The 10,351-nt window shown below is 49.5% G+C and overlaps 2 protein-coding genes across 2 annotated transcripts in view; one reads left to right on the top strand and one right to left on the bottom strand.

Moving 5' to 3' along the window:
* Positions 1-4,345: 4,345 nt before the first annotated feature.
* LOC140332374 (IgGFc-binding protein-like) lies at positions 4,346-7,988 on the bottom strand (the record flags this gene model as incomplete). Its single annotated transcript, XM_072413646.1, is given in 3 exon segments — positions 4,346-4,898; positions 5,438-5,590; positions 6,790-7,988. Coding segments are annotated over 3 exon segments (1,714 nt in total), but the record flags the coding sequence as incomplete, so codon positions are not given.
* Positions 7,989-8,612: 624 nt separating this feature from the next.
* Positions 8,613-10,351, top strand: part of TMEM8B (transmembrane protein 8B) — a gene marked incomplete at its 5' end in the record, with an annotated part of 11,627 nt that continues 9,888 nt past the window's right edge. The window contains 2 exon segments of the mRNA XM_072413645.1: positions 8,613-8,803; positions 9,218-9,425. Of these exon segments, the coding sequence (XP_072269746.1) occupies positions 8,613-8,803; positions 9,218-9,425 (399 nt within the window).

Raw genomic sequence — 10,351 nt, 5'->3', positions numbered from 1 at the left:
GCATTATCCCTGGCCCCTCTGCATTATCCTTGGCCCCTCTGCATTATCCTTGGCCCCTCTGCATTATGCCTGGCCCCTCTGCATTATCCTCAGCCCTCTGCATTATCCTCGGCCCCTCTGCATTATCTCCGGCCCTTCTGCATTATTCCTGGCCCCTCTGCATTACCCCTGGCCCCTCTGTGTTAGTCCCGGCCTCTCTTCATTATCTTCGCCCCTCTGAATTATCCCCGGCCCCTCTGCATTATCCCCGGCCCCTTTGCATTATCCCTGGACCCTCTGCATTTCCTCCGGCCCCTCTGTGTTAGACCCGGGCTCTCTGAATTACCCCTGGCCCTCTGAATTACCCCCGGATCCTCTGCATTATCCCCAGGCCCCTCTGCATTATTCCTGGCTCCTCTGAATTACCCCCGGCCCCTCTGAATTAGCCCTGGCCCCTCTGCATTATTCTCGGGCCCTCTGCCTTATCCTCGGACCCTCTGCATTATTCCCGGCCCCTCTGCATTATCCCCGGCCCCTCTGAATTACCCCCGGCTGCACTGAATTATCCCCGGCCCTCTGCATTATTCCTGGCCCCTCTGCAATATCCCTGGCCCTCTGCATTATTCCTGACCCCTCTGAATTCCCCCTTGCCCCTCTGCATTATCTCCGGCCCCTCTGCATTATGTATAATGCCCAGGTCTGGGAATTCTGACCTCCTCATCTCTTCCAGACCCCCAACCTTTCCTTGTCCCAATATTGGCAGCATGATGGCACCCTGGCACAAAGCGATGTCTCCCTAGTTGGTTGGGCCGGAGATCTTTGACCTCTGTAATGGATAAGCCGATGTTTCCGTATTTCTCCTTTTTGTGCAGCAATTGCCTTTATTTCACATTCGGATCAGCTTGTTCCATAATGATTGCTGAGTATTAGGCTCGGGCACACGTATCCAGGTCCGGCCACTATTATAAGATATGCAGAGCCAAGATGGAAGTTTACCCTGTGGGGTCATCAGAAGCATAGGGACAATGGTCAGCGGAGGGGCCCCAAATTGGTGCATTTGGTATTCCCACCATGAGATAAAATTCAGCCAATAATAATCGTGTTATTTGACATACAACATATATCATATATTGCACTGGATGGACGGTAGGTAGGTAGGTAGGTGAACGTCCATCGGTAACTCCCCATTGTGCCCCATAAAAGTACCTGGAAAACACAACAATTCCTCAGAATGAACTTACATTGCAGATTATTATTTCAGTTGTCAGAGATGCCAAGTCATGAAAAACACCGAACGTCTCCTGTGTGCCTCGGCAGGAGCTCTGACATCGGATATCCGTCATCAAACCACAGGAGCCACAATATCCTGGCAGCCCCATACACAACCATTCCAGCATTCTAATTAGTGATAAGATTTTCTAGTAATTCAGAATTTAGACTTTCCATGACCAGCACTCGTCATACCGAGACACTGCAGGAGTTATGTGATCATAAATGTTTCAATAAAAAGCTGAGAAATGTGAATGTGGCCCCGGCAGCAGATTCTGAGCTGGGGGCCCATAGCTATAATCATTACATATCTAACATTATATAGAACGGTAAATTAGATTTTATAGGGTGAATCTCTCTCCTCCCCTTTCTTCTTCACTGCTGCGGCGGTAACGGCTGCAGGGGAAACTCCCCGGGACACATTGGTCACATATCTGAGATCAGCGCTCCATCCAGCGAGACCGCCATTTACAGGAAGTTGTGATACCTGAAGAAGATGGCGCTGCCCCTTGTCCAGCCCCCACTGGCAAGGAAACAAAAGCTGGCATGGGACCATTTGGACCAAGTTCCTAGAGGGTAAGTAGGCACCTGTAGAGGTGGCCACCAAGGGAGGAGCTGGATTCCCATTGGCTGAAGACTTGGCTAAGGGATGGGAGCCATAGGCCCAGAGAGTACACACACACAGGGAAAGGGTTGGGGGGTCATCACATACATACAATAAATACTGACAGCCGGCCCGTAGAATCCTCACTGAAATTCTCCAATCCATAGGGAAGAGTTCCTTCTCCAGATGGGATTCACCCTATAAATAACAATCCTAACATCAGCACCAATAGTGTTCTGTCCTAAGCACCTCTCTTCAGGGTCCCAACCTTTAGCCAAGTCCTCAGCCAATGGCAATCCAGATCATCCCTTTTGGTGGTCGTCCACCTGGCCCAGCTAGGCCCCATGGGATGAATGGCCACCCTGACCTGACATCCTGTCAGGAACCTTGCAGCTCCCTCTGTTGCCTGTTGGTGGCACTGTGGTTAGGTATGCCGTGCATGTGCTTCCCACCAGCAGGTGGCATACTGCAGATTCAGCCCCTGGTTTGGCAATACCTGGGGCTAATAATTAGCAGGCCCATATATTCTGCTTCACAAACCTCTCATTGCCTTAGCATTGGACCTGGAATCTTGCACTCAAATCCTTGCTGGTGCTCTGGCCACTTGCTCTTTGTAATCTTGTTATTGTTATTATTGCCCCTTGTAGGTATTTATAAATAGTTGTTGTCACTGTATGTTCATGGGTTGTTGCACTATTCACCGTTTGCTAATAAATGCATCTAACGTATCGTGACTTGTGGCTTTAGAGTGAATGCTGCCAGTCCCGGTCCTGTTTGTAGAAATCCTGACATTAAATTGTTCCCTGTTGGTTTACACGTCTCTCCTGGCTGGGGTGTTCTGCTTTATTGTTTGACCCCCGTAATTAGTCCTAAATATAATATTTCCTTCCCGAGGTGTGGATGGGGACACGGACTATTACTAATATTGAGCAATGAGACCTTGTGTCCGGTATTCAACGTGTCCATCCTGTTGTATCAGGGAATTGTCAGAGGTCCTGCGCCCGCACTTACCTAAAATCCTGTGCTCTGATGGCTGGCTTTGGTCCGCGCCCCCGGGACCCGATTCTTCCTTCCCGTGGCACTCCAGTTTACGGTGGTCTCAGTTTTAGTTCTGATATTGGTGGAAAACCCAAAAGCCGGTGGTTTCAGTGATGTAGGGGAGTTCCTTCTGATCGTGCCCGTGCCCTAAGGAGGTATACTGTGCCCTTGTTTTGGTGTTTTGGGGGACCCTATAAGATTTGAACCCTCAGCCTTCTGCTTCACCATGGTGAGGGCCCCCTGAGCTCAACTCTCCGATATTCCTTCTAAAGCCCCCCTTACAAAAAGTGCCACAGAGAGTGCTGCACCCGGGCAGTGATTGGCTGCTACCTGAGACCGGGTCCCAACCATCACTGCCTGGAAACAACCAATTCTAGAACCGACCAGAATGCACCCAGATTGACCTCGAAAACCCTAAAGGGACCCCACTACACTAAAGGGGTGCGACAGGATTATATCTCCATCATACCCATGAAGAGAGCCGGGGACAATGCTGGGGTCAGCCCAGAGAATGGACTGAGATTAGGGCCATTTAGGGTCCAGAGGGTTAACTAGGCAAATCTGTGTGTCCACTTGGAGTACAGATAATGAAATGGGCATGGAGCTGGGTCCACTTGGAGTTTGTGGGGTGGACGGGTGATGGATGGCCGGCACGGAATATTTGGTGTCTGGAGAAATATCTGGCCCTGGGACAGTCTGGGTAATTGTTCTCAGTACATTTCTAGGACTCATTGACTCCCAATGATTTACCCAGCCATAGACCAAGGCAGGGTGAAGGAAGGGGGCCACAGTCATGGGTAGGGCAGGGTCCAATTCTACTGAAGAGAAGTAACCGAGAAGTCACTAGGAGGTCACCATGGTGCAGGGGAGGGGGTCCAGGGTATATTGCATGCAGCACAGGGTAAAGGCCCCCTATGGTATATGGAGTGCCATGTAGAGAGTCATCACAGGGCGGTGTATGGGGTGACACCGCTCATACAGGAACAAAGCAGGGAAGCTGGGGCCCAGGTCATGTTACTGCCCACAGGGTGAGTAGTTGTAGCTCTAATCTGACCAAATCAGCTGTAGCAGGTAAATGTAGGGGCCGATGTGTAAGCAAGGGGTATCCTCACCGGGGTCATTGATGTGTCCCCTCACCCAAAGCCTCATCATGGCACACAATGCAGGACCAGCAGTCCTGTGCTATGTATGATACCGGCTGCAGCCTCTGATTATTGTTTTATAGAATATTAATCACTATAACAATGATAATAATAACCAATATTAATAATGATCAGTGTGTGATGAGATGTACAGCACTGCGAATATGTTGGTGCTATATAAATCCTGTTTATTGATAATAATAATGGGATGTGTCTGAAGGGTGCTCTGTCACCACCTGCTGGCTGTGATTGGGTACTGCTCAGTCTATGAGTGTGCAGGGGGAGGAGAGGAGCACACAGCTGACATTTTTGGTTCATCCGCTTTTATTCAGATATAACCAAGTAGAAAATATAAAGGAGGATCCCAACCCCAGAAGAGCCCCCAGAAAAAGGAACTTCCCCATAAATCATGTTTATTCACCATTCTACTAAAATCTATGAAAATCATCACCCCTCATACACAATTATCTAAACGAAAACACTAAAAGGGGAGCCGGAGGGGTGTTAGTAACAGATAAAGCGGAGTTTGGTGGAGCAGCACTTGGCATTCCAGGTGAAGTTCTTGTTGAGTGATATGAGGGTGCACATGTTGTTCTGGGGGTCGTTGGGCTCGCCGTCCCCCCAGTTGAGATAATTGGGGGGTTCCCCATCCGTCCAGTACAGGTACCCCCACACTTTGTGTCTACGAAGCCCAATCCACATTTCTGTATCGGTGAATCCGGCCTGCTCCATGGTGGTGGCCATCAGGTTCTGGATGGTGCCGTCTGGCACACTGAACAGGTCGGTGAAGTGTTGGCGGCAGTAGCGCAGGGCGTCCCACCAGCTGAGGGCTATGGGTACCATGAAGATGTCAGGTACTTCATCATCTGCAGGAGGAAGACGACATTCACTTAATTTCCACCCACTGATCATCTCCCACCACCTGCCAGAAGTCTTCTCCCACCCTCTAGTAGTATTCTGACATATGGTAGGTAAGTGGTGTTCAGCACGGGGCCCGTTCACCAGGATAAACCAGACACAAACCTGACCTATGGGATGAATGAAATACCAATGGCGTTACCCAGGATCAGAGCCAGATTACCCACACTGGGACCATGACTGGTGCTGAGGGGCTGCTGGGGGCAAATATGTCCTCACCTGTTTACTATCCATCTCAGACGGGGGGTGTGATGGGCAATAACTCCGATGAAGGGCAGGAAGGATGGGTAATATGAGTGTGGGTAAGACTGACACTGGTACCCTGGAAGGGGTGATTGGCATAGCTGGTACCTAGCTTAGGTGTCTGGGCCTGGTTCTGATCAGGAAGGTGACACCAAGCCATAGAGAAGATATTTCCCCCCAATAGCCTGCACTCTGCCACCTTGGAAGAACGCTTGGTATTGATATAAGTGGGAATTTCTCTCACTTCTGCAGGTCGGGGTGCTGAGACTTCGGGTGAAAACAGATGTCTTATATTGATTGGAGTTTTGCTGGTTCTGGCAGTCACAGTCCAAGGCACCGCCATAGAAGTTGAAGGAGAGGAGGGAGTTCCCGACGCTGGGCAGTGACATCACATTACCTGTGCCAAGCAGAAAATCCCAGATCAGAACAAAATCCAATACAAGATTCATTTACTAAAACCTCTGCAAATAAATGGTATTGGGATTTTTTCTTTTTTCTGCTCTACCTGATCATCTTCTGCCAGGCTGCAGCTTCTTTTGGATTGCCCCATGTGCCCACCGCCCCCAATGCCAGCCCTGACTACTCAGCAACAACAAATGGCAATGGGACATCACCAGAAACTAAACTGTGCTACACTTACCTCCTCCCCACTAAAGCAGGGAGTCCTGACTCTGGGCCTGCCAACGCTTCCAAGTTTGATCAGTTTCGCCCATCCCACCAGCCAATCAGGAAATAGGCTAATTAGCTAGCTTAAACAGCACTCTGTTAGTACAACCCCTAGCTCTGCTGAGCAGTTCCTGTACACCTGTTGTTTAATTGATTCCTCTGTCCAGCTCATGTGTTAACCCCTTGTTGCCCAGTCTGTTGTTTCCAGCCCATTCCCTTGTGCTGTTCCAGGGTTCTTCTCCGTCTGTGAATATACCCTTGTTCCCTGTGCCCGCAGTGCCCCCTGTCTCACAGGTGTCTGTCTCCTGGATCCATTGTATTTGACCCCCGGCCCTTCTTGGCATTTTTTGTGATTTTGGTACCGTGTAACTTCCTGCCCACTCTGGTGTGCCCAAGGGCCGCAATCTGGCAGTACCCAGCAGGGCAACATCCTCACCACTAGAGGCTCTGGAGAAGACCTGGTTACTGCTCAGACTCTGCGCCTTGGCCCTTCTCAGGGCTCACACCAATCCTGTGCAAGCCATAGCGCCCCCTAGAGGTTCTGTCTCTCCCAGTATAACATTGTCTCAGAATTTCATTATTTCAGAACTTCTTCATTGGCCTGAGACGCATCTAAACATTGATGATTGTGGAGTTGTGGGACTTGCTGCAGGTTGGACACATCTATATCAATATATTTAGACAAATCCAATATTTTAGGGTTCTTAAGATTTGCTACTCACTATTTGGCCGTCATTTTATGACTCCCGACATTCCTAAAATTTACCAGGACAGTACTGATTGTTTTGGTTCTGCCAGGGGCGTAACCCGGTTCGATGAACGGGGCCATCAAAGTTCGGAATACTCGGAGTACCCATTGACTGTATGGTTGACATACTGTGCAGGTAAATGAGCACCTCGTCAGTTATAAAAATAGAATAAAAGACTTACCTGGAAAGCTGTAGGACATGACCCAGATATCTTTGTTCCACAGTTGTTGAATATAGTGAGAGTTCGGGGAGATGGTGACCTCCACCCAGGAGTATTTCAGTGTCTTGAATGTGTTGTCATTCCAGGTAACATTTGTTGGAAATAGGATTCCATCCACCGCTATCCCAGCCATTTGGTCACTCACAGTCACCATAAGGAGGTTGGTTATAAGGTTGGAGGGAGCATGGAGCACCTGGGAGGTCTCTAGGTTGTACACAGCCAACACAATGGACATGAAGGGCTTTAAGGATGTGATATTTGGACTTCCAGAACACACATACATGACCATCACATCATGGTCAGCATTAATCCACAGACCACTTGCGCTGATTGGTTGGACAAATAGTCCACCTCGTGAAAGACTAGCGGAGCCCACCTCCACAGATTCATTGTACACTTTCACATTTGTGCCTTGAGAAGCCATCACCCAAATTTCATCATTCTTCCGTGGCTGGATAGACAGTGGGGGCACCACAAATGTTCTCCCCCAACTACTAACGGGGAGCAGCTGCTCAAAGGTATAGCCATAGCTGTAGGTTGGATATTTACGGTAACTTTGGTGGCCACTCAGCACAGCGATAGGTTCAGTGGCTTGTATGTAGGATCCTGAAAGGTCACCACCAAGCAGCTGGAACTGGGCACCTTGGAAGGGCAAAAGTTGGAAACTGATTGAACTGCCAGATGTCCAGGACCTCCCCTGAAATGTGAAAGAGCCACCATTTATAGTCGCTGTCACAGAAGTTGCCTTGTCCAAGCTTACAATGGCAAACTGGGCATTGAGTGGAAAGGCCGAGTTGGGTGTGATGATGTAGTATTGCTTGTCCAGGAGATCCACTGGGTAGACGTATGACCAGTCATAGTCACCAGTCCCCAAGACCTTGGATATAACAGATATACTGCTATTGGATAGAATGACAATGACCCCTGAGGGGGAGACAGAGCTGCCATTCAGCATGGCACTGCTAGGAAGAATGAGGTTCACTACTTCACCCTTCTGGAGGGTAAAGCTCTGCACAAAGCTAGTTCCTCTTATTGTCACATTGCCTGCAGCACAACAGTCAATCCCATGCAGGATGAGCTCCAACTGGCAGCCTAATGGTGATGGAATTTCCATGAAAGTGGTGACAAACTGCATGCCAGTGAAGTGAGAGGATGAACCTATGGAGGAGACAAAACGCAGAACAATTGTGGATGTCATGAATGGTGTCAGGTCCAAGAAGAGCAAAACCTACACAGGAGGACTTACTATTGGATTGGTGAATCCTAAAACTAATAGTGGGCTCCTGACCCCAGCTGAGGCCAGATCCTGCTGTGCAAATATGAGGGTAACCGTCACTGTTGTACCGAGTTCCTGGGTCTGTACACCCACTGTGCCCATTATGAGGACCCTCCATACCCACCATCCCTATACTAAGTTCCGGGGTCTGTACACCCACTGTGCCCACTATGAGGACCCTCCATCCCCACCATGCCTATACTAAGTTCCTGGGTCTGTGTGCCTACTGTGCCCATTATGAGGACCCTCCATACCCACCATCCCTATACTAAGTTCCGGGGTCTGTACACCCACTGTGCCCACTATGAGGACCCCTCATCCCCACCATCCCTATACTAAGTTCCTGGGTCTGTACACCTACTGTGCCCATTATGAGGACCCCTCATCCCCACCATTGTAAGACCCGTACGTTGGTGATTATAAGGTGCGGATCTGGTGTGTGAATGTTGTGTGTATCGGTTTATTTCCTGTACATTATTGATTCGTTCTTTGCTCCTCTTCCTGTGCAGTTGGTCTTTTTGTCACGGATTATTTCACTCGGACTCCCCGGAAGTTGAACCCGTACCGCTCGGTGGGCAGCATTGAACTTTTCCACTTCCACATTCCGGAGGATACGGTTATCGCGGTGTGGAATCTCATCACCTTCAAGGAGCAGGGCGGAACCTTCGGTGATAATTGTCCGGACCGCAGTGTCACAGTGTATGTCATGGGGGCTGATGGGTAAAATGTACAAATGGGGGAACTCTACTGGGAGACACATCGGTATTCCCATCCTACTTATACATTTTATTAAATGTTATCAAATGGTAGACCCGGAGTTATACCGCCAATCAACCAGCCGCCAATCCCTACCAGGCCCCATTATCAGGGATTCCCACCCTCCCTGAATTCGACCCCTAAAATGTTTAATAATATAATAAGGTTGGTTATAAGATTTGTCACATATGTTGTAATGTCGGGGTGTTCTCAGGCTTGACCTGATCACAAAACACGTGAATCCAGGTGGGAAGGAATGTCCATGAATATCGGTGAATGTTGGATTCATTGTATGGCAGCTCAGTCATGTTCAGAATTCTTCTGTAGACAGATGTTGTCACTCTGCTCCCTCTGCAGATACTTCCGGCCTGGAGCACCCCCGGTTATTAATCCTTTAAATGCTCACTTTCCCCGAGACACAGCGGTGCCAGGGTCATTCACGCTGACTCTCACCTGGACCCTACCAAACAGAACCACTGGGGTGTTCAATGTCACAAGTCCTCTTCCAGGAGACTGGTTCCTGGCCGCCCATCTACCCAAAGATGAGGGAAAGATCACTATTAAGGTGAGATTCATGATTAGACTCTTCAGGTGATTTGTTCACTCCCATCACCAACCTCCTTCATAGACATCCCCATCCTACCTGTTCATTCAGCGCCAGAAAATTCAATGTCTGGCCTGTAGACTTGTCCCAGAACCGGGGGGTCTCCCACGTGGAACCTGCAGTCTGTGAACTGTTTCCTTTGTCCTATAAGTCTCAGAATATAACCTCCATCTACCAACACGACCTCCATCTCCTCCATCCACCACCATGACCTCCATCTCCTCCATCCACCACCATGACCTCCATCCACCACCATGACCTCTATCCACGGCCATCACCTCCATCCACCACCATGACCTCCATCCACCAGCATGACCTCCATCCACCACCATGACCTCTATCCACGGCCATCACCAAAGATGAGGGAAAGATCACTATTAAGGTGAGATTCATGATTAGACTCTTCAGGTGATTTGTTCACTCCCATCACCAACCTCCTTCATAGACATTTCCATCCTACCTGTTCATTCAGCGCCAGAATAATCAATGTCTGGCCTGTAGACTTGTCCCAGAACCGGGGGGTCTCCCACATGGAACCTGCAGTCTGTGAACTGTTTCCTTTGTCCTATAAGTCTCAGAATATAACCTCCATCTACCAACACGACCTCCATCTACCTCCATCCACCACCATGACCTCCATCCACCACCATGACCTCCATCTCCTCCATCCACCACCATGACCTCCATCCACTGCCATCACCTCCATCCACCACCATGACCTCCATCCACCACCATGACCTCCATCTCCTCCATCCACCACCATGACCTCTATCCACGGCCATCACCTCCATCCACCACCATGACCTCCATCCACTGCCATCACCTCCATCCACCAGCATGACCTCCATCCACCACCATGACCTCTATCCACGGCCATCACCTCCATC

The sequence above is a fragment of the Pyxicephalus adspersus genome, chromosome 6 (assembly GCF_032062135.1).
Source record: "Pyxicephalus adspersus chromosome 6, UCB_Pads_2.0, whole genome shotgun sequence".
Taxonomy (NCBI): domain Eukaryota; kingdom Metazoa; phylum Chordata; class Amphibia; order Anura; family Pyxicephalidae; genus Pyxicephalus; species Pyxicephalus adspersus.
This window is presented reverse-complemented; position numbering and strand designations above follow the sequence as displayed.